A 25,546-nucleotide genomic window follows, 5' to 3' on the forward strand; every position below is an offset into this window, starting at 1 on the left:
GAAAATATAATTTGGTATAGTAACAATATTGACAATACTGTTTCTTTAAAACAATTAATGTCATTATACTGTCTGGTTTTATCCTGAAATATTTCCGAAACAGCTGTTTTTTTTCATCTTTGGATATGAGATCAAAATTTACATGGATATTATTTTACATTATACTTGGCAACTACCTTGTGAAATCAGTGAGATTATCATCGTATTTAAACAGAGAAAAACGGAAAAGCTGAACAACTGGCAGAGAATGCCCAAAAACGGATAAAATCACATGTATGAGTTTGTGAGAAGCAGCTAAAGGCACTGCCTGTGACACCAGCATCCCAAATGTGTGCTAATTTGTGTCCCTTCTGCTCTGCTTCTGACCCAGTTCCCTGTAATGGCCTGGGAAAAGCAGCTGAAGATAGCCCAAGGGTCCCTTGCTCCCAGGCAGAGACCCACCCAAAGCTCCTGGCTCCTGGCTTCAGCCTGGGCCAACACTGGCCACTGCAGCCATCTGGGAAGTTAATCAGCAATCCATCTCTTGCTCATGTCACTCTTTCAAGTAAACAAAATTTTTAATAGCTTATGGAACAACTGAATTAAAAGCATTGTTTATTTTGATGCAAAAAATTAGAATACATAGAAAACAAGGATTACAAAACAAGAACAAAAACAAAACTAAGCATGGATGTCTTTTTTTTGTACCAAAGCAAATTCTAATCTTTATAATGCTATTTTCCAAAAACCTTTTGAGATACTACCATCTTAGTCTTCAAAGTTCAGGCTCTTGTCTCTGAACAGAAAAGTAGTTGGCTTTTTGCACAATTAATAAGCATAAATCTCACAAGAATGAGAGCTATGCAGTGAAAGGATCATTGGTATCTCGCTTAATGCTTAAACTCCTCAAGATGAATTTATAATCCAACTCTGCTAGTTACTAGCTAACAAGTGCCTATGTATCAGAATATGCAACCCAAGTAACAATGGATTCTACCAGGGTAATCTCTACCATACTATAGCAAAAATCATACAATGCAGAATTCCTACCATAGTTTTGAATGATCAATTGAATAAGTGAGCCAACTACAGGCATCCACTCAAAAATTCCAGGTTGTTTAATATAGGAGTTGCATATGCCAGAAAAGCTTTACTAAATACTAAAAATTTGTTACAGGTGTGTTCTTTTTTAATCTTACTTCTACTGTTCAATTATTTACGCACAGTTAAGTCTGAGTTTGTACAGAAAATATGAGTACTTGCACTACTTATTTTGTTACTTTCTGTAATGTCTAAAATCTTGTATTTCTGATTTGACTGGTTTATTGTACAAACCATATAAAAGCTAGAAATGTGGTACTACAGTTATTCTCTTGGATCTTAACAACTACAAAATGTAATTACGCAACTAAAAGTATGTAAACCAGCCCATATAAATGTTTTCCCCTGCTCTGACTGTAGAGAGTGAATATAAAACTTTTCAATCATTTAGTTTAAGAGTGAAAGAGAAAACAACAGCAGATAAGGAACACTCCCATCTCCCAATTAACTCTCCAAATATCCGCGTCAACCAGTTGGACAAAGCCAAGAACTGCAAATTCAACCAGTTCTGTCCTGTGGGTGGAAGGAGCCCAACTACCTGAGGCAGGGCAACTGCTTCCTTGAGTCTGCATTAGCAGAAAGCTGGAGTCAGGTGCCAGAGTTAGGGATCCAATTCAGCTTCTGATATATGTGAGCGTCCTAACCTGCTTATTAACTACTACGTCAAACACCTGAAACTCTATCATACAAATAAAACAAGAAAATCACAGGAACACACATTTAAAAAGATTTTATTTTTATTGCAAAGTCAGATATATAGAAAGGAGGACAGAAAGGAAGATAATCCACCCAATGATGTACTCCTCAAACGGTCTCAACAGCTGGAACCATGCCGATCCAAAGCCATGAGCCCAGAGCCTCCTCTGGGTCTCCCACACTTGGGTGCAGGGTCCCAAGGCTTTGGGCCATCCTCCACTGCTTTCCCAGGCCACAAGCAGGGGCGCAGGGATTAGAACTGGCGCCCATATGGGATCCCAGTGCGTTCAAGGCAAGGACTTTAGCCACTATGTTACTGCACCAGGCCCAGGAACACGCATTTTAGTAGTTAACACACCACTTGAAACTGAGTTTCAGTCTTGGCTCTACTTTCAATCCAGCTTCCAGCGAATACATGCCCTGGTGAGGGTAGAATTGAAGATGACCCACATACGTGGGTTCCTTCACCCCATGTGGGAGACCTTATTGAGTCCTGTGCTTCTGGCTTCAACTTGACATAGTCCTAGTTGCTGAGGGCAACTGGGAACTATGTATGTGTCTGTATTTCAAATTAAAAAAAGAACTGTTTTTAAAAAATTAGATGAGGGTTTTTCATAACTTTGCAAGAAATGTTTTGGCAAAAGTACAATTCCCAGTATTTTTTTTCCTGACTCCGAACTCTCCCAACCACAAATTAGGAGAATTTACTAGCTATTTGAAAATTTTAAATAGTCATATGGTTTTATACAGTTTTTATATAGTTTAAAAAATTTAGGATCTAAATTCTATCTTTTATGTACTCTTTGTATATAATCATTTGAAATAATTGTGATTCTTTTATCTCAGAAAATGCTTTCTTAGGCTGTGTAATAGAGGAGTCCTGGTTGGTTCATTTCTGATCTAGCTCCCTGCTAATGCACTTGGGAAATCACTGAAATCGCTCAAGTGCTGGTGCCCAGGCTACTCACATGGGAGACTCAGAGGCAGCTTCAGGCCCAGTGCTAGCCATCACTGTCATTAGTGAATGGAAGAGCTCTTGTGTTCACGCTCTCTACCCCACCTCCCTCTGCAACTCTACCTTTCAAATAAAATGACTTAAAGAAAAAAAAGGAAAGAAAATGCTTTCTAAGACACAAGAAAACAATATTGGGGTGAGCATTGTGGCATAGCAGGTTAAGCAACATATGGGTGTCAGTTCAAGTGCCAACTGCTCCATTCCCGGTCCAGTTACCTGCTAATACACCTGGGAAAGCAGCAGAGAACGGCCCAAGTGTTTGGGCCCCTACACCCATGTCAGAAACTTGGAGAAAGTGCCTGGCTTCAGCCTTGTCCATACTGGTCATTGCAGCCATTTGGGGAATGAAAAAGAATGAAAGATATTCTCTCTTCTCTCCCTCTTTCCACCTTTATAAACCAACCTAGTGACCCTTCTGATTTCAGATGATTTTTTTAAACCTCATCCCCATCACTATTCCTAGAAGATATGTCTATCGCTCAAGGATAAAAAAAAGATAAAGAAAAAGAAAAATAGAACAGATCTTGCTTCAGACTGGTGAAGTTCCTATCAAGCAAGTGAAACTGATGTTTCCAAGTTACAGTTTGTACTACCTATGAAATGGACTCCGCTTTTTTTTCCAATTTTACCTGGAATCTATTCTTTGGATTTTATTGTTATTAATATGTTAAGAACTTAGGTAACTGGTCAAAAGCTCCACTACACAGATTGAGGAAGAGCAGAGAATCCATCCTCTTCCCTTCTAAAATTCACTTAACCATGACAGATGACCAATTACAATCATTATCGTGACTGTGCTCCTGATTGGTTTAATTTTCATAATAAGTTCTTAATTTTAAAACAATTCACTAATTTTCAAGAAGTAATACAAATTCAACTTTACCACAATTTTGGACACAAATAAATCCTTAACCTCCAATAGCCAGACATATGCAGTATTCATGAATCAAATTTGTTTAATGGACGATTACAGGAAGCAATGAACTACAGAGAACTATAATAGTCATTAATTTGAACAAAGGGTAATTTTTTAATCTTTCTAGAAAAGTAGATAAGGCAGATTTTTATCAGAAATTTCCTAACAGTTAAATGTGGACAATTAGAGCCCAGTGCAGCATCCTAGCAGAAAAAGTGCTCACTTTTCAAGCACCAGGATCCCACATGGGCACCAGTTCATTTCCCAGAGGCCCCACTCCCCATCAAGCTCCATGCATGTGGCCTGGGAAAGCAGTAGAGGATGCCAAAGCCTTGGAACCTTGCACCCACAAGGGAGACCCAGAGGAGGCTCCTGGCTCCTGGCTTCGGATCGGTTCAGCTCCGGCCATTGTGTGGCCACTTGGGGAGTTGAATCAGTGGATGGAAGATCTTCCTCTCTGTCTCTTCTCCCCTCTGCATATTTGACTTTCAAAAAAACAGTGGACAATTCAAATTTTTAAAACTTCCCTAAGAAAATACATCTGCTTGGTCCACTGGTTTACATCCTTTGTCAAAACTATAGGATAATGCTGTTACATTAAGCAGCAGTTTGACCCAAATCCTATGACTCTACAGCATCAGCACAGTATTTATTAAATGCTCACAAAAAATACAAACCATTAAGTGAATTAAACTATTAATACCACTTTACACGTGTTGAAATTCATGAAACAAGAAATTCTTGAAGGAGTGAAACGGGTAAGAGTTTCACAAGTTAGGGCCCGGCGGCGTGGCCTAGCGGCTAAAGTCCTTGCCTTGAAAGCCCCGGGATCCCATATGGGCGCCGGTTCTAATCCCGGCAGCTCCACTTCCCATCCAGCTCCCTGCTTGTGGCCTGGGAAAGCAGTTGAGGACGGCCCAATGCATTGGGACACTGCACCCGTGTGGGAGACCTGGAAGAGGTTCCAGATTCCCTGCTTCGGATCGGCGCGCACCAGCCCGTTGCGGTTCACTTGGGGAGTGAATCATCAGACGGAAGATCTTCCTCTCTGTCTCTCCTCCTCTCTGTATATCTGGCTGTAATAAAATGAATAAATCTTTAAAAAAAAAAAAAGAGTTTCACAAGTTAGACCACGAACTGTTAAGAGCAAATCTAGGAGAGCGAATAACAGGAGCAAAGCTAGACGGCTGTTATCAATGGTATTAGTAAAGAACATCTAGGTGACAGACAATATCAGAAAAAAATGTAAGAGGACTTTAAAACTTCATGGAAAAAACAATGAAGAGTTCCTCTGGCATACATTACAAAAAGAACCAAACTCTTTGATCAATACGAAAGAGGGTTCCGTCAAGGGATGAACATTAGACACAGCAGTTAAGATCTACTGCTAATGCAACACATGGATTGCAAAAGTTTTTTGAATCAATACAAATTTACCTTTTAATTTTATCCTCCAAGAGCTTTTTGAAGTACCTCGAGTATCAGAATTGTGAGAAATAAAACATTCTCTGTGGTGCCAGGAACCCGTATCAACATAATAATTCGAGGCCCAGTTGCTCTGCTTCCAAGCTAGCTCCCTGCTAATGCACCTGGGGAGATGCCTGAAGACAAAGGACACCCGGATTAGGTTCTGGGTCCCCGGCTTCAGCCTGACTCAGCTCTGATACTTATGACTATAGAGGAGTGAACCAACAGATGGAAGATCATCTTCTGTTCCTCTCTCATCCTGCCTTTCACATAAATAAATCCTTTAAAAATAACGTATTTTTAAAATACATAGTTATATGTTAAATATATATATAACAGCAAATTTCTACACATTGAAAGCAAAGCTTAAACCTAATTTGCAATGGACATATTAGAATCTTAAGTGTGATATAACTGACAAGTATCTTAAAAAAGGGCTACTCTGTCACATGACAGGATTAGAAAGCATAAAATCTAGCCGCCATCTAAGAAATGATCTCAATATTATAATAATGTGGATTATGATGGTATTAATTGTTACTAATGGTAATGTAAAGTTTATTAATCTACCTGAGTGAATTTTTGCTATTACCTTGTAAAGGCAGATGTTCACACACACACACACAAAACACACACTTATCCAGTCTAAAACAGGGACTCTATCCTCAACCTTAGTTTTTCCACATAGGTATGTGTAACAAGAAAGCCAGAATATCTGTTATTCAAAAGAAGAAATCCAGATCTCTCCTGAAGATCTGCAGATTGCTGGGTTTTGGAGTTGAAAGACATTTCAAAATCCAAGATTCCCAATACTGATATCAGGACTCTATTATATCTTTTCACTCTGATGAGTGAAGCTATGGTCAGAAGTTTAAGAACTATCTTAGGTCACACTTTTAGCCAGGGATATTATCAATCTAGATTTTTTTATTTCATAAATCCTAAACTGATGTTCTTTTCATCATACAATACCTTCAACTTGTTAATGAGGAAAAAAGGCAAGAGTTGCCTTGGGATTCATTGTGAAGAGAAGGTCTTGGGAAAAGTAAAGTAGCACAGCATTACTCTTACAGAAGTTGGCATGTTACAGTCTATACATTGGGATGACTTACGCATGTACAGTGATAATGATTTTAAAAGAATATACTTCATTGTGTGAAAATTAAATTTCAGGGTCTAAATAAATTTTTACTGTAACACAATTCACTCCTCTGTGTGTTGTTTATGGCTGCATTCATATCACAACACTGCTGTTTGATGCACTACAAATTGCAGTGACATAGTTATGACTCCGTGTTTCAAGTATCATGTATACTGTCATACCAGATTTAATTTTGATAATGTCAAAAGAAAAGCATACAGATGGTCCCCAACTTACAATGGCTCACCACAATTCCCTTATTTTAATATTTTAATATAATACATTCAGTACAAACAGTAATTTGAATTTTGATTTCTTCCTGAACAACAAAATACAATAAAATACTCTTATGATGCTAGGCAGGGCCACAAGCCCCAACTCCACATTAACAGTAACAGTAAATGACCTGTACTCTATAATACACTGGTTTGTTAAACCATGATTTTCAGTAGGTTAGGTGTAGGAAATGCATTTTTTTACCTAAATATTTTCAACTTACACTGTGTTTATAAAGACAAAGTTTCACTATAAATTACACTGAGCATTTTTGCTTCAAATGTCATGCATTTAAGGCATTTAAAATGATGTTTGGACTGCTTTGCTATGTATGCAGTTAGATGGCAAGCCAGTGTACTATGCAATGACATTGCAGCCCTTCTGCAAAAACAGAATATATATTTTGGCATTAAATAATTCATCACATTCTGAACTCCTATGAAAGCAACTGTCAGCAATCAGAAAATATAAAACAAAGTGCCTCATCACAGAATTTCATGAAAATGAAGCTGCAAACATGAGTGACTCAAGAAAGGAGAGCTGTGTACATAGGAGTTAACTAAATATTTTATAGCATCAACAAATAAAGATTTCTAGAGAAAATAACTTGAAGTATTTCCAGAGAGAATAACTTGTTTAACTTAAGCACAGCTTTCTGGGGCCAGTGTTGTGATGTTAAGTCATGGCCTGCAAGGGAAGCATCACATATGGGTAGTAGTTTGAGTTCCAGCTGCTCTACTTCCAATCCAACTTCCTGCCATGCATATGAGAGCAGCAGAAAGATGCTCAAATACCGCCTCGTCACTCAAATGGGAGACCCTGCATGATGCCCTGGCTTTAGCCTGGTCTACTCCAAAGTTGTAGCAGCCACTTAGCAAGTAAACCAGAGTATGAAATATCTGTTTCCCTCCTTCTCTCCATTCATTCCTCCCCGTCTCCTTCACCTTTCAAATAAAATAATCTTAAAAAAAAAAAAAAAAAAAGAAATAGCTTTCAGTGAGAACAGCTATTTGAAGTGAGGACAACAGGAACAATAGCAACACTTACTGTAACTTTAAAAAAGGAGATTTTCTGACCCTTAAATCACAGAAAGATACTGATAATGTTTTATTTTTTTTTCAAGAAGTCAATTCCAAGTTTGTAGCAACTGAATGAGCTTCTATGAAAAGTTTGTAAAGAAGAGTGATTGGCAGGCATATTTTCAAAGTTGAGAAAATACTATTTTAGAATAACCTGAAGTGGAATCTGCTAAGATGTGTTACAATTAATGGTAGCAGAAATGCATGAACAGAAAGGATTAACTGAATTAATGTACAACATTTATGGTCCATCCTTCTATTATTAATCCATATCTCTTATGGGAAAATACTTGTATTTTAGATCACTGAATCAATGGTGAAATTCACTTGCTTTCAGAACTTAACTGTAGGAGGGCATTGTGATCCTAGAAGGTCAGGCAGCACAGGATTACAACTGATCGCATATTTGTATAACAACCAAATGGATACCTTTTGTATAACTGATTGGATATCATTTGTATGAGAACAGCTAAGTGGACAACATGTGAATGAGAACACTTGGTAGAATATATAAAACAAGAGTTCCAAACAAAAGTATAGAAACAGTTGCTGGGTTTTGGTGATAAGTTCAATAATTTCTCCCTTATCCCATATGACCCTCAGTGTATAAAGTCTGATGCCACTAATAAACTTCGACTATTGACCATCAGTCAGAGTCCATGCATGTTATTATCAGCTCCATGCACCAAGTCCATCGCTGTGGGACAGCGAGACTTAACTATCATCAGTTCTGTGCATTTTAATCACAAATAAAAGTGGATATCCTAATTTGTTTTATCATGCAGAAGAAATCCAATAGTTCAGCAGCTGCAAAGTTTTGCTGTGATTTTTTGGTCTCAAGGGCAAAACTGAAATTTTCAGAGCAAAAAAAGACTATCAACCACTACTACAAAATTATAAATGGCTCTGGAAACTATAGAATTTGCAGACTGGATAACCTTTGCTAGTGGGTATGAGACAGAGAAGTGCTTTTGTGAGAAACTTACACTACAGTACAATTATTCGATTCATTGTTTAAATTGCAAGTTATAAACAATCTACTTTCTATTCTGCAGTATGATCAAAAAATAAATCATCTTCCATATAAAAACACGCTCATTAAGATCATATACAGTTGGAGACACCTGTCTGCGTGGAAAAGACTTCAAAGGTCAAACTACTGTAGATCTGCATCAGCAGGTAAGCATCTGCAGTCAATTCAAACAGGGTAACTCTGAATCCCAGACAAGTGAAATTAGATCACCCAAAAAACAGTTCCTATTTTTTGCTTTGTATTCCAATGAGCTGTGTTTAACTGATATTATCGTATTTTGAATTAGGATATCTATTGTCTTCTCATACATATTTTCTCTTTTCCACATTAAATGCTTGATCTTGCTGGCAAAGCCTCAGACTTTCTACCTGACCGTTTAAAGCTCATCAGCCTCTCCTGGATGGTTAGTGCTTTTCCTTGCAGAATCACCAGGAAATGCCTTGACAATGCAAATTGTCAACTTATCCCACAGATATTGATTCTGAATTTCTAAGGACCTGCACGGTAATGCTGTTTTAACAAGCTCTCCAGGGGACTCCTATGCAAACGTTTGCAAACCTTGATATTGTAGCTTCCAGAACTGTGAAAGACAAAATTTCTGATCCTAAACTCCATTTCAAATACTCTACGACACAAAATGGATTAATATCATAACCTATGACATTTTTATTTTCACTCTTCTCTCTTCTCTATATATTAAGCTGCTAAGCTTTGTCAAATTAAAAGCCTACGAAAAAGAATTTTTGCCTTATCAGTTATCCTAAGATTTACCTATATAAAATTTTATGGGGTTTCTCTCCTCATTTCCTGATGTTTGTAACTGGAAAATAAGCATCTAGGCAATTCCTATGGCTGTGCTGGTGCCACCAGCAACTCCAGAAGTGCCAGGACTGAGGTCCAGTGACCTGGCATTTCTGGAAGCAAAGCACGTTATTTCCCAGAAAGTATTTAAAAGCTCCAAAAATCTCACTATAAGAGCAAAAATTCCTTGGTTTTCAAAACAAGTTACACGTATTGTAACTTTCCAAACAGTAGAACCGTTAGAGATGCTTTGGAATATAGCTCACCTCCCATGAAAGGGTAAGGGCTTATAGAAAACAGATTATAATACTAATAAGAAAAATTACTGAACTTTCTGATCATCTATTCTCTTGCAAAAGCATCAATTCAATAAAAATATTTTATCACAAAATAACAGATGAAAGTAGTTGTTACTAAGCCATTCCATGACTTAGAAATAAGAGAAAATGACTATAAAGTTGATACTTACATCCACAGAGAAAAACAAAACTCCAGGAATTAACAAAATAGAGACATACAGAACAAACTAGAGAAGTCCTCACATTTACGGTGTCTAACAAATTAAAGGTAGCAAAATCATTTATCAGTAAAAAGTGTTCTTTATGCAAAATTACCTGCAAAATTTTTATGTAGGATCATTTCTAAAGTCATTATATATGACAGACATTACAAAAATTAAAAAAAAAAAAACTAGTATCCTAAGTCTCAAAGGAAATGGAATAGCAAAGAAATGAAAAAAAAAACCACTATGGCAAAATTAAAAATTATTCTGAGCCAAAGTAATAACGTATCATTTCAACTAATGTGCAGTATTTTTTTAAAAAAACGAAGCTTTTTTTACAAATCCTTACACAAAGGAATACAACACAAATACACAATGAGCTGGTTTAACCTCTTACCCACTTAAGACTTTACAATTAGCTTCCATATTTATTAGACCTCATAAAGTTAACTGTTTGGGGTCCACCATAATGGCTCAATGGCTAAATTCTCACCTTGCAAAGCAGCAGGATCCCATATGTGTGACGGTTTTTGTTCTAGCTGCTTTACCCTGCTGTGGCCTGGGAAAGCAGTATTGGACAGCCCAAAGACTTGAGACCCTGTACTCATGTAGGTGACCCAAAAGAAGCTCCTGGCTCCGGGCTTCAGATTGGCACAGCTCCAACCATTGTGGTCACTTGGGGATCTGTACATCTGTACATCTGATCTGCTTTTCCAATAAAAATAATGATGCATTTATTATAAAGATTTGTTTAAAGAAAAAGGTCAATGGATAAAGTTACCAGTCTAGAAAATGTACAAATTGTCCATCAGCACACTAAGTGATTCCATTTAGGACCATCTTACCACCCAATCCTCGGCTGCTGGAACTCGCAGGAAACAGCACGGAATTTGCATAGAATTGATATCTAATTTTTTTGTTGGAACGCCCCAAAGAGGATGAAGTCTATAACATATTCAATGCAGAGTTAATTTTTTCCCAAATATTTTCCATTTCTAGTTGGTTGAATCTATAGATGCAAAAGGCATGAGGGCTGATCATACAGGGCAACATCCTCAATACAGTATATCAACTTGGGCCTCTGTAGTCCTTTATCATTCTGATCATTCAACAGCAGAAGATATTATTAAACATTCGTTCGTTCTTAAAACCAACCACATACCAATTCTAGTCTTTGCTACCTATTTCAGTCTTTTTTCAGTATCAAATCACACCATTTCTGTTACCTATGGGTCATTCCTCAAGATTCATACCGTGGGCAGATTCTTGTTTCTTTATTGATCCTTCTCCTGTATTAACTTCAGATATCAAGTCCGAATATCTGTGGGTAACTTTCAAATCTCTACTACAAACCCTCTCAAAAGTTAAATAAACATTTGCAACTTTTTTTTTTTTTTTTTTTTGCCTAGTACCAGTCAACACATTTCCACCATATACAGCTACTCTGGGCCATGCACTAATATTACAAATGCATTCATAACCTAATATAACAAAGTTTCTGCTATCAAGGAGCAGACCTACACAACAGGCCATAAACGTCCAACTGAAGTTCAAATTTGAATGCTCATGTTTCCTCTTCCAGCAGATTAACAGAGCCCCATACTGTCATTATCACCTAGGCAAAACCTGTGTCTTCCTCTCACCTGCACAATCAGTTGTCAAGTAAATCCTGATCTTTAGTTGCAAATCTATTAACATCGTCACAACCTAAATCAGGACAGGAAATGTTTTTATTTAAGCTGTAGCAACTCCCTTTTGAGGTGTTTTCTCATTTCTCATCTAATCATCTAATCCATTTGGAACTGGGATTAATTTTCCTAAACTACAGAGGTAGTCCCTAACTTATTTGCATTAAAATATTTTGTCGTTACCCTTAATAGGCAAGTATAAATTCTTCAGCTTGAATTTAAGGTTTTCCCATATCTGGTCATTATCTATCCAAACTTTCATCTCTATCACTGACCATTCTTTTACTTTCACATCATTAGTCATATCCTAGAAATCCCCTAAATGTTCCCTCTCTCTCCCTTTTATTTTTGCTGCCAACCCCCAATTTTGATGAACAGTCTCACTTCTACCATTCAGAAACTAAACTGACTTTTGGTTCAAGTTACACCATTTCTCTCAATCATTCTCTCTATCCCATGAATCTACAGTATATGTTAACACTTTGTAACAGTTCAAAATTTATTTCTGTTAGCTATCTCTGTGTGTGTGTGTGTGTGTGTGTGTGTGTAACATTTTGTTCTGATTACAAGCAACTGGGGCTGACCTTGTGATGTTTCAGATAAAGCTTCCACTGTGCCAGCACCCCGAGTACTACCGGTCTTGGAGAATCAGTGGATGATGGCCCAAGTGTTTGGGAACCTGCCACCCACTTGGGAGATCTAGAAGCAGTCCATGCCTCTTCGCTCCAGTCTGGCCCAATCCTGGCCAATGAGGCATCTGGGGAACGAGCCTACACATGCAAGGCCTCTCTTACTCCTTCAAGTAAGTTAATTTTAAAATAAAAAGGATTACCAAAATTTGAAATGAAAGTTTATCCTCACATAACCCTGTGCATGACTGATTAAAAAAAAACTAACAATTATGGTCTATCAGGCTACAACAGTAATTTTTCATCACTTTTTTGTGGAGAAAACCACATCATACATGACTACATATTTCCTGTTGTATCTGACATATGTGACTTGCTCTAACTTCCTTGGCTCAGACAAATCGTTGCTTCCCTGGGTGTCAGTTTCCCATGCCCGTATGTACCTACTGGTCATTGATGCTTCACCACTGGAAACTCCAGCACAGCAAGGAACGTCTTGCCTGAGGCTGACCCAAACCTGCCAGAACAGTCCAACACTTTCTCTTTTTCAAAGAGAAAGAAATCAGAGTATAATTATACCTCCCTCCTGGTTGCGACTTCCTCCACATCTCCATAATAGCTACCAACCCAAAGGTTTGTTGAAAAGCTTATTCAGCGCCGATTTATGTAGATTCAAGTGTTGAAAATACGAAGATAAGTGGTTTTAACTCAATTAGTTTGCTATAGATTTACTGAAAAGCCCTGAGACACAAAAATTACCAGGACATATTTGCATCTTTAGGGACTCATGATGAAGTACACAACAAACACAACGATTCCATTATAAGTCTAAAAATCGAACAAGGTACCACCAGAGTACTATAAGGAAAGAAAAACGAGAGTTTCTATGGTTTCAGAATGAGAGGTTCTCTACTTGGCCTTTTATATTTAAATTAAACAGTACCATTATTTTCAAGATGAATAATTTTTAAGTAGGCAATTTCATCTGCTGTAGGTTATTTCATTCCAGTATTTTTAAACTGAACTGGATTTTTTTCCAATGAGAAAGTACTGGTTTGACATGAATGTTGGTTAAATGGACTGTTCACCTTGACATATGGAGAAAAGCATTTTATATAGGTCTTTATAGGTTTGTGGCCTACAGCTAAGACAATGTGTATACGTTTAAAGCAAAAACACAGTATGTCCAGTAATCTTATTTAAAATTTATCTAAACTTCTGCTCCCAGAGAAAGGGCAGGCACATACAAACAGGCCACCTACTTCTTGCAGAAATGTGTTCATCCTATCAACAACTGGAGACGAAATTCAGGCACCTACATCATTTTACCCGAGTACCACCTCTTCCCGCTATACGGCCGAAGGGCTGAATCAGAGCTTTTCCAGGAAGCCTCTGCTTTGCTAGGAGGCTCCATCAACACCAGTTCTAAATGAAGACACTTCCCTGACCATTGTAAGTAGCCTTGAGCGGTGCAAGGCAGATAAAAACACCACACTCAACTCAAGCTTAAAACAATCTGCACAGAATGGGTGGGAAAAGCCCGCCTTGACAGATGCCAACCGAGCACATTTTGTAAATGAGGCGACTATGACAGGAGTGAAAACTGGAGAACACGCGTACTGTGAAGTACAGTATCCCAAGTTGCTCCTATTAAAAGAAACTTTCGGCTCTTGATGGCATTAGCACAATTTAACACATGTAGGCGTGCTGGTCATGACTGGATGTAACAGAATACAGAATGAGAAAAAAGAAATTCAGGCTAAATTGTGCTTTTGTTAAACGGGTTTGCTTTTCAAATATCTCGTCCAAACCCATCTCTCGAGATTAAATACAAAAAGGAACTAAAATCAGATTATGCAGATTTAGGCAGGGGAAGCCGGGAAGGAATAACCAGCATGTAAGTTGGGAAATAACATGTCATAGAGCGCAGTTTCCTTATGTAGGAGACGAAAGCTAGAAAACCAGCCGAGCACAGCAACACCCAACACTAATTCCACACCTAGCAGCTCTCCCCTCCCTCTTGGCCTCTGACAAGCCATCCTTCCAACCTATGAGGCTGTCCACTCTCGCCCATGGAGAACCGTGTTGGTGCAGGTTGTAAAATCGCCCTCGCCAACTACTTGCTCCCACTTCCCCGCTCAGGACGAGGCGTCCCCCAGATGAGGGAAAGGTCGCCCTGACAGCAAGGGAAGTTACACCAAGTGGTCTCTCCGGGGGTCGGATCCGCGCCTCGAGGCCGGCAAGCACCGGGAGCCGGGCAGCGGGCGGCCTCGGGAGAAGTGAGGTTGGGGGCAAGAGGAAGCGAGCCTGCCAGGCGGCTCCGGGATGCCCGGGCACCGGCAGAAAGCATGGGGGGTGGGGAGGGAGGCAGGCAACGAGCCAGGTGCCAGAAGACGAGGGCGGCAGGCCTGCCCCAGCCCCAACCGCACCCGGCTCGGGACCCTCCCGGCCAGGCACTGGCACCGGCGTGCGTGCCGCGTGCGCTGACGCGCCCCGCTGCAAACAGCCACCCGTCTCACGACCGTGGGCTTGAGGAATCCGGCAAGTTTGCACGAGAAAAACGCTTCCCTCCCTGCAGCACGCTGAGAACGAGAAACATGTCAGGCGATGACTGGAGGGGAGGGTGGGGGGAGGGAGAATGACTTACCCATGTTCCTCCTAGAGGGTGAGGAGCCGGCGGGGCGAGGCGAAGAGGGTCTGGGGCGCTGGCGGCGCAGCTCGGTGTCCTCCTTCTCCCACGGCCGGGGAGGGACCCGCGGTGGGGCGGGAAGGGCGGGCGGCCGCCGGGGAGGAGCAGCTGCTGCTGCCGCCGCTGCCACTGCTGCTGCTGCCGCTGCTGCGGGCGGCGGGGACGAGCGGGGGGCGGGGCGGGGCGGGCCGGGCGCAGCCTGCGGCGGGCGCGGCTCCGGGCGGGCGGGCGTGCGGGCGGGCGGCGGAGGCGCCGAGCCGGCCTCAGGAGCGCCGGCTCCGACGCGCGGCCCGGAGCGCCCCGCCCTCCACACGGAGCATGCTCAGTGCTCGTCGGCTGCTTTTTTTTTTTTTTTCTTTTTCCTTGGTGCCCGGAGAGGCTGAGCGTGCTGGTGGGCGTGTTTGCCTACCCGTGTACAGCTGCTGCAGAGGAGCTTGATGGCGGCCGTCTGAGGGCCGGGAGGGTGGGCCCTCCTGGAGGAAGGCAGCGTTTGGGGCTCCGGAACTCGAACAACTACCTGCCGACTCACGTCCTGCCTACCGCAGTCGCTGACTGGACGGCCGGCTGCATGGGGCGGGAATTTTCCAAAATACTGGGCAGCTCCACCAGACCCGGGGGAGGAAGAGGCAAAGCAGCCGCCCCGGAACGAAGCGGGGCTGCACGTGCTGCGGAGAAGGCCGATTCCGCTAGGGGATACTGGGGCACGCCCGCCCGTCACGGGGCTACGCGGAGACGGCAGCTGAGAGAGTCTTAGAAAGCGTCTAACCCGGACGGTCAGGGCTCTCCCGGCTGTGGCCAGCTTGAGCCGAGAAGCCCGGGGAGCCGAGCAGAGGGGTTGCCCCAGCGAGCGCATCGTTCTCCCTGAGGAGGCGCGCGGCCTTCCCTATCCTGGAGGGCGCTTCCTCCGGCTGCCCCTAGGCGCCCGGGACGTGCCTTTGCAGCCCGCTTCCCTTTAAGCGACATTCCTGGGCCACTAAACAGAAGCCCAGCCGAGTTGGCAGCAGCCAGGTCGAGGGGAACCCAGCCGAGGTTGCGCGGTCCCAGGGGTTGCTGCCGGCTCTGGCCTCCTGGCCTGGTTGCAGGGAGGACCTGGGCAAGGGCGCTGCCTTCCTGGGGCGCCTTCCCGACCAGGCATGCGCAGGAGTGTAAGCTCGGTTTGGGTCCAGTGCCCTGGGAAAGGAGGTTGAGAAAACCTTGTGTTTCTTCTCATCTTGCTCTGGCCCTGACCCCTCTGTAACGCGGCAGGCGGAGGGAGGGCCTGGATGAACTCCCAGGGCTGCAGCGACTGCAGGAGAGGGGCTCCAGTAGCACCACAACCTGTAGGAAGAAGCAGTCAACACACATTTCTTCCAATTTATACTCTTCGGTTCTGCGTTGAGAAGGGGCTTTATTTTTCTTCATCTGTGCCTCATGTTCACAAATCAGTATGTGCACGTGTGATTAATAATACGGCAGGCACACACATGCATCACAAGCGGCCGTGGCATTTGTTAATCACAGAGATTGGGTGTGATTCTTCTGAAACGAAAATGAAACACGGTGAACAGAAAGCTTTGGGTAAACAGGAAAATACAATTTCACTACGGAAGTTAAACTTCCCAGTGCACAGGACAATCAGACACGCTTCCTGTTGGCCTCAAAATAATCTTAAACTCAATTCGTCTCCTGGGGCTTTTCAAACAACTACCACAAGCTGATTGGGAGCACGGGATGTGTCTCCCAACCCTGGAAGGCAGACATCTGAAGGCAATGTGGCAGCAGCATGGTCTGTTGAAGCACATGGCTTGTGGAGTCTCCGTGCTCCACGTGATGCTCAACTTCTATTTCACGTTTCTCTTTCACCAATACACCATGTGTGCTGGATTAGGGGCCTACCATGCTCCAGTGTGAACTCATTAACTTAATTGTATCTGCAGTGACCCTACTGACAAATAAGGTTATGATGTGAGGTCCTAGGGGTTAAGCCTTTTAGATGTGAGTGCAGGAGAGCACAGTTCATCTGCTAAAGCACCCGTGGAAGCTCCACCACTATGGCCACCCTGCTCAGATACATTTGCCATGTTCCATTCTCAACTATTGACTGTCCAGGAACCATGCAGAGCCTTTGTATTACTGCTGGTGGTTGACCTCTTTGCTTTTGCTTAACCTTCATGAATCTCTTCTGGATGCCCAAGTTCACTTGGTTTGCTTCGCTTCGCTTCTACTTCTTTTTCCTATTATTTATGGCAATAATTCCCTAGGACAACTTGCAATTTTCCTTTCAATGTATCGATTGATATTAGCCAAAGGAGCTGAATTGGCTTAATGGCCTCCCACCTGACACTGGTTTTCATGCCGTTTTGTTTCACTTGAATCCACAGGCCCCAACCTTTGCATCAATTAAAGCCACAGGGCTGTTCAGGTTTAGTGTATGCGCTGCGGCCCAGTGTGCAGGTGGGTAACAGCAGTGAGAACCGGTACTGACTGCCACAAGCAGAAATGAATCAGCAAGGACCAATGCAACACTTCTTACAAACACAACACCAATCTCACCTTCTCCCCTTCTTGTCTCATGATGAGAATATAGCATCTTTTCAGGTCTCTGTTTTCTCTCTTTATCCAAAAGTCACCCTTGTGAAGCCTTTCCTACCATCTCATCTAAAACTTTAACATTCCACCCACTTTCTGTGCTTCATTCTGTATTTTGTTTTTTCTGAGGCACTACTCAAAAAGCTAATACCTATTTTGCAGTTTGGTTGTCATCCGTATTGAAATGTAAGTTCTACACAGGCCAGGATTTTTGTCTGCCTCCTTTGCCTAAAACAGTGTCAGCAGACAACAAAATGCTTAATAAAATGTGTTATGTAAACCTTTTTTTGTTCAGAGCTTTCATCTTGAGTGAGAGCAAGAATGTTGCTAATATTCTCTATAAATCCTAACATCTCACCAAATAAAATTAACTGTTTAGTAATTATAACCCTGAGGAGTGATAAATGTGCTGTGCTGCTTTTAGTTTAAACTATGAGACTCTTGACTGGAATATTTGTCCTACTTTTATTCACTCATTCAGTTTGTAGACATTTGTGTATGGCCAAGCTCTATGATATGCACTAGGGATTTAAAAACAAAAAACAAACAAACAAACAAACAAAAAAACGGTGGTCCCTGCCTTCAAATAGCTTAGAGATTAGAAAACTGTTTCATAAGACTTCTCATTGTTAATCATAAAAACAGTTACAGGATTTAATGATATAAAGCAATGTTTTCCAAAATCAATCTGCAAGTGCCCATACAACAGGTCAGGCAACTGCCAGGATGTAATTAGGTCTGTCACAAAATAAAGCAGGGACTTCTGACCCACTCCAGAAGTTTTCAGATTCCATCCAGGAAACATAACTATGAATTAAAGACTTATTTCAATAACATGTTGAAATTGTTTCTTTCAGGGCTCATTGTGATGGCTCAAGTGGCTAATCTTCCCTTTGCAAACACCAGGGTATTATACGGGAACCAATTTGTGGCGCGGCTCCTCTGCCTCCCATCCACGTCCCTGCTTGTGGCCTGGGAAAGCAGAGGAGTATGGCCCAAAGCCTTGGGATCCAGTCCCTGCGTTGGGGAGACCCAGAAGAGGCTCCTGGCTTCAGATTAGCTCAGCTCCAGCTGTTGGGGCCACTTGGGGAGTGAACCAACAGATGAAACATCTTTCTCTGTCTCTCCTTTCCATAAATCTGTTCTACCTTTCCAATAAAAATAAATAAATCTTTTTTTAAAAATGGGTTTATTCACTAAATTTCTGGATTTTGGAGGGAACGTATGCAGGGAATGTCTATTAGCAAAGACCAGACACAGTACATTTTGGAAAAACTTACTTCATTGAAGCATATAAACTTAAAAAGTTTAGAAAGTCATTTAAATTCTTTAAAAAAATATATGCTGGGAAGGGTAAAGCAAGAACTATTAAGAGAAGAACAAGAGTGTTCTTTTAAAGAATAATAGGGAACTGATTGCCTGCTCTTCACCATGATGCTGTGAATATCATTTACGAGGATCTCACGGGAGCAGTTTTCCCGAACTTTGCAGTCCTAAAAAATAATTCGGTGGTGAATCGTTTTCTGCCTAAACTCTTTATTTTCAAAAACCTTCCTTGGTGAGGTTAATTTAGTCCAGGTTGAGCAACTAAAATGCCTTATGCTTGCTGTTAACCCACCTTGATTTGCTTAATTTCAATTTTATTTTTTTTAATAATCCATCACGTCAAACTAATGTTGCACATTTCAGACAATTATAGATCTCGATTATGCAAGTGACTGCTTCAAAAATTGCTGGGGCATGGAATTAAAAATATATTTATATTATTGCAAACAAATTTTAAATCCTTAGTGTTTACATAATATATATTCACTCTGAACATTTGGAGCACACCTCATAGGCATGGATTCCAAACAATTTTTGCACCAATGTAAGCTTATATTATTATTCTATTTTCCATGAACTTTAAAATATCTTCTTACATATTTTTAGATGGGATATGCAACTTTAAAATCAGCTGAATAGTTATCTTTTATGAATTTGGCACTAAACTAAATGTTATAACTTAGGACCATCATACAATGCAAGAGAAATGGCAGTCTTTTTTAAAATTCTCTTCCTATTAAAAACTTTGCTAAGGGGCCGGATGTGGTAACCTAGCAGCTGAAGTCCTTGCCTTGCACACACGGGGATCCCAAATAGGCTCTGGTTCTAATCCCAGTGGCCCCACTTCCCATCCAGCTCCCTGCTTGTGGCTTGGGAAAGCAGTAGAGGACAGCCCAAAACCTTGGGACCCAGAAAAGGTTCCTGGCTCCTGGCTTCGGATCGGCGCAGCTCCGCCCATGGCAACTGCTTGGGGAGTGAATCATAGGAGGATCTTCCTCTCTGTCTCTCCTCCTCTCTCTATATTTGACTTTCCAATAAAAATAAAATAAATCTTAAAAGAAACTCTGCTAAGGCTATGAGTACTGCGAGTTTCCATTGATGTGTGAAGGGTTAAGCTCTCTGCAGTGATGCTGGCTTCCCAAATGGACACCTACTTGAGTCCCAGCTATTCCACTTCCGATCCAGCTCCCAGATACGCACCCAGGAAAGCAGCACAAGATGTTTGTTGCTTGAGTTCTGCACCCTTTGGAAGACACAGAAGAAGCTCCTGGTTCCTGGCTTCAGACTTGCACAGCCCCAGCCATTGTACACATTTGGGGAGTGATCCAGCAAATGGAAGATGCCTCTCTCTCTCTTTCTCTCTGCCTGTCCCTCTCTATAATTGTGTATTTCAAATAAATAAATCTTATGAAAAAGATTATAGATGATGATGAATAAAGGAGATTAGTCCAAACAACAAATACTATTTCATAAGAAGATATTTGAAATGTGTATAAAAGGTTATCCCAAGGGGCAGGGGGAGGTGATGACAAGAAAGGAGTATATTCCACGAGATGGAAATATCATAAGCTAAGGTTGAGATCTGTGATATTTATGGGACCCTACAGTGCCCAAGACTGACATGTAAAGCTAAGAAGTACATCAGTGCATATGAAGGGTCTTGGGAAAGTTATTAGAAAACACATATGGAAAAACTGCAGATGTTAAATTTTTCTATACCAAACATCCTTCAATCTCATTTTTCTGTGAAATTTTTTACTTATCCTCATGCTATAAATAAAATATAGTACTACAATGATCAAGTGGGGTCATGTGAAAGAGCATTATCTTCCATAGAAAGCCTTCTGGAAAAAGATCGCTTAATTAGAGAATTGAAAGATGAGCACAAGCAAAGTAGGTAGAAGTTGTATCTATGTAAGTCTAGACACAAAAGTCTGGGTTTCTGAGGAATCTTCAAGTATTTAGAGCTGGCATGAGGCTTGCATATTTGTCAAGAATGACAGATCATGGCACAACACTGGACAAGTAAGAAGGACCACACCCTGTTGGTGAATTACAGTGTTGAAAGTGATGCTGTAGGGGCCAGTGTTGTGGTATAGGGAGTTACACCTCCATCTGCATTGCTAGTGGCAATTTGAGCCCTGGCTGCTCCAGTCCAAATCCAGCTCCCTGATAAGGCTCCTGGGAAAGGAGGTAAAGTTGGCCAAAATGATTGAACCCTTACACCCATCCGTATAGGAGACCCAGAAGAAGCTACCGGCTTCTGGCTTCATTGCAGCCATATGGGGAGTGGACCAGCAGATGGAAGACATCTCTCTCTCTCCCTCCTTTCCTCTCTCTCTCTCCCTGCCTGCCCAACTCTGCTTTTCAAACAAATAAAATAATTTTTAAAGTGACTTTATGACATTTGTATTTTAGTATTTACAAAGTGGAAAATGGCTAAGAATAGAATCTAGATTAGGAAACTGTTAGGAGACTTGTGTAATATTCCATGTGTGAACTGAACTGAGATAAGGCAGTACAGTTAGCGAGTGATTGACAGTGTTGAGAAATGTTAAGGAGGCAGTATTAGAATGGGGACAGGTTGTGCAGCATTGATTATTTTAAGTAATAACACTATGTGAGTCATCTCAGATTTACAAATAAAGCTATAAACATGTGCAAAGTTTAAATAATCTCATATAGGATCTGCCATTTGTAAGCAAGGGAAGTAGAAGGCTTTTCCACTACAACCTTACTCAGATCATGTGACATTGGAGAATTAATGAGAATATTTGAATCTCCCTTTCCTTATCTATAAAATGCCTAACTCAAACCATTACCATTATGTGAGAGTTTCTGACACCTTAATCACCCCACAGGCATCAAAAACTAATTCCAGTTACTGCCTTCAATAGCTTTAAGCAAGTCCAGGGTACAAGAAATGGATTGTTTTGTCACTTGAAAGGTTTCCTTGGTAAGTCTGGATGGTGTGTGCATGGGGGAGAAAGTAGAGAGAACTTTAGGTAGTGGAACTAAAAACCTCTACCAGAACCAGGCTCCATGCAAATGATTATTTCTGACACTTGAAGGACAAGGCATGGTTTCTCCTTTCAAAAGCAGAATTTTTTTTTCTTATGAAATTTTGAGGATAAAATGAGGTGAGGAAACTCATTAGACTTCTTTGAAGGAAGATTTCATCTTTCTCTTATATCTCTCAAAAGAACCCTTTAAGCATCACATGGACTAGATTGACAAAGCCAAGTGAAATTAAAATAAGCAAAATAATATTTCATCAGTAGCTTGACTTCATTCTAATCAAAAGTAGCATTGTGAAACATCCACAAATGTAATGCTGTGAGAATAATTCAGGGACTTTTTGGAAACAAAAGTAAACTTTAAAAAATAATTATTTATTTGTTTTTATTGGAAAGACAGATTTTTAGAAGGCAAGACAGAAAGAATTTGTGTCTGCTGGTTTACTACCCAAGCGGCAACAAAGACCAGAGCTGAGTCTGTTAAACGTCAGGAACCAGAGCTTCTTCAGGTCTTCCATGCAGATTCAGGCTCCCAAGGCTTTGAGCCATCCTCCACTGCTTTCCCAGGCCACCAGCAGGGAGTTGACAGGGAAGTGGAGCAGCCAGGACAAAACCCAGCATCCACATGGGTGCAAGAAGAACCCATGCAAGAACCCATCTTTGCATGCAAGAACATTTTAGCCACTGAACCATTGTACTGGGCCCAGAAGTGAATTTTAAAGGCATAAAACTCTTGCTTCAAACAAAGATTGTCTATAATACTATTTTTTTCCACCAAGATTCATTTAATTTTTTTTTTTATTGGAAAGTCCAAAAGCAGAGAGGAGAGACAGAACCATGTATTGGTTCACTCCACAAGTGGCCGCTGGCCAGAGATGAGCTGATCCGAAGCCAGGAGCCAAGAGCCAGGAGCCAGGAGTCTTTTCTGGGTCTCTCACATGGGTGCAGGGTTCCAAGGCTTCAGGCTGTCCTTGACTGCCCTCTTAGGCTACAAACAGGGAGCTGGATGGGAGGTGCAGTAGCCAGGATAAGAACCTACGCCCATAAAGGATCCTGGAGCATGCAAGGCAAGGACTTTAGCCACTACGCTACTGCGCCAGGCCCTGTTTCATTTTTTAACCTGTTAAAGTTTCACAAAATATAAGACTATTCCCTTAGCACATTTATAAATGCATTATCACATGATCAATAAGTAGTGAACTGTAATTTGGATTACAACTGTTTCATTTTACGTGCTATATTCCGTCCATTTGTTTTCGTCACCACAACACATCCACTGCGACAGTCCATGAGAAAAAAGACACTTGTATTTTACCATACTTACATTTCCACACTGGCAATGTCTGGTTCAGCTCCTAACTAGGAGAACTTTCCTTTTCAGAGCAGTAGGAAGTTAATCAATATTTATGTTGAAATCGTTCTTCCCCAAGTCTTAGGAAACAGATATATTTATTACTGAGTAGATTTAGACACAAGTAAAGTAATTAAAAGAAGGCTTCTGCTAAGACTATCTTTTTTTTTTTTCAATACTTACGCATCTCTTAAATGAAAACTGGCCAAGGGCCAGCATTGCAGCATATCAGGCTATATGGCTGCCCATTAGACCTGCATCCCAGGTAAGTCACTTTCAAGTACCAGCAGCTCCACTTTTGATACAGCTCCCTGTTAATGCAGGGAAAATGACCCAAGTGCTTAGGCCCCTGTGCCCACATGGGAAATCCTGAAGAAGCTTCTGCCTCCTGGCTTCGGTTTGGCTCATCATTGGCCATGGCAGTGATCTGGGGAGTGAACCAGCAGATGTAAGAACTCACTCTCTGTTTCTCTCTATCCTTCTCTCTGTAATTATACTTTTGAAATGAATAAAATAAATCTTAAAAAGAAAAAAACAAGTATCTGCTTATTCTACCTACTCTTAAAGCTTTTCCCAGGTCTTCTTAAAGTTTCTTTTGAAACTTTTTTCGTAGTCTTCCTTTATCTTCTTTAAAACTCACCTATAGCTCCACTTCATTTAGGAAATATTTCCTGGTCTAACTTCATCCAGTCCTGGCTAAGGAAATCTTATCACTTACAAAGCTTATGTAGTTAAAGCTGGCTCATTTTAGCCTTCTGAATAGAAATGCTTCATTAACCAGCATGTCTATCTACAGTTTGCTAATAATTGATTCTCATAATGATAACCCTAAAGGGCTGCAGAATTCTGAAGTACTAACGGCTGAATAAAGTTTGCTTAATGTAGTTGTATTAGTTTCCTGTGGCTGCTGTAACAAATGACTACCAGTTTAATAGCTTAAAACAACATAAATGTGTTGCCCTACAGTTCTGGAAGTTACAGATCCAAAATGGATCCCAGCAGGCAAAAATCAAGATGTAGGCAGGGCTGCAGTCCTCCTGAAAGCTCGAAGGGGCAAGCTGCTTCCCTGCCTTCCCTATCTTCCAGACTGCCTGCATTCCGTAACTTGTCTCCCTCTTCCAGCCTGTGATCATCAACATCAACCTCTGCTTTTGATATCACACCCCCTCTGTCAACCTCTTGTGTTTCTCTTTGCCTTTTAAGGGCGCTTGTGATTATATTGGGTCCATGTACATAACCCAGGGTAATCTCCCCATGTCATAATTCTTCATTTAATCGCATCTGCAAAATCATTTACTGTGTAAACGAAGTCATGGACAAACAAAAGTTTCTTTCTCCCTTTGCTTAATTGCAACTTCCTGGGACTATCTAACATACTAACAGACCATAACAGTCATTTGCTCACTTGTTGCATAGTAACTTCAATCCCATAATAGTTATCTTCAATTAAAAAATAAATAAAAAACCCATAAACAGCCGAGTTGTTTTTCCAGAATCCCTGATAAAACTGGGCAGAATTTACTGCCACCAATCTTACATCTGAAGCCTGTGAAGATCAACTTAAAATAACTGCCCTTATGGTTCATTACAATGTTAAGTGACAGGTTCTAAGGGCATTAGACACCTTGAACATACCATTTCTGGCATATTCTTCAGTCATCCTTGAACATAGCATGTGTGGAAAGACATGATTTGTCAAGGTACATGTTCAAAGTACTTTCGTACCCCTTCCCTCTGCATTTCATTTGTCTCTCACTTCATCTGGCCTGTTCTTCCTCAGTTACCTCAACTCTATACATTTCAAATCCTTTTCTGAATGGACAGATTGATTTGGACTTGACATGACTTGTCCCTTAATGTGTTCCCTTTGTCAGAAGGTGATAGTGTGCATACAAACTAGAGAACCTGCCAATTGGTAATAGCATACAAGGTGGTATTTCAACAGGTTCCAGGGATTGGGCCACGGCTCTGGATCCTTTTGGGAATATTGGGAAACATGGTCTCCCTAATTCAACAATTAATGAATTATTTTAAGTTTCATTAAATTTTTGAAAATTAGTAAGACCTATATGTATGTAGTAATTATTAATGTGCATTATTAATAAAATCCATATTTAAGCTACATTAAATTTTTGAAAATTAGTTAGACTTATATGTATAGATGATACAGGCATGGTACATTAATGTGAATTTACTTCAAAGTTTTATTAACTAGTTTTATAAAAAATGCTGAAAACCGACTGTTTAGATGATACAGCCATGATAATGTGAG

General features: G+C 40.9%; 1 protein-coding gene across 5 annotated transcripts in view; it reads right to left on the bottom strand.

Annotated features, from left to right (window-relative positions):
- Positions 1–15,185, bottom strand: part of RAP1GDS1 (Rap1 GTPase-GDP dissociation stimulator 1) — a 153,519-nt gene extending 138,334 nt beyond the window's left edge. For 4 of the 5 annotated variants that reach the window (XM_058667027.1, XM_058667028.1, XM_058667026.1 and 1 more), the window contains exon 1: positions 14,971–15,185. In XM_058667027.1, the coding sequence (XP_058523010.1) occupies positions 14,971–14,974 (4 nt within the window). In that variant the 5' untranslated portion in view covers positions 14,975–15,185. The remainder of the gene's footprint in view (positions 1–14,970) is intronic. The other variant, XM_004590549.3, reaches the window with a different exon arrangement.
- Between the last annotated feature and the right edge of the window lie 10,361 nt (positions 15,186–25,546).

The sequence above is a fragment of the Ochotona princeps genome, chromosome 7 (assembly GCF_030435755.1).
Source record: "Ochotona princeps isolate mOchPri1 chromosome 7, mOchPri1.hap1, whole genome shotgun sequence".
NCBI classification, from domain to species: domain Eukaryota; kingdom Metazoa; phylum Chordata; class Mammalia; order Lagomorpha; family Ochotonidae; genus Ochotona; species Ochotona princeps.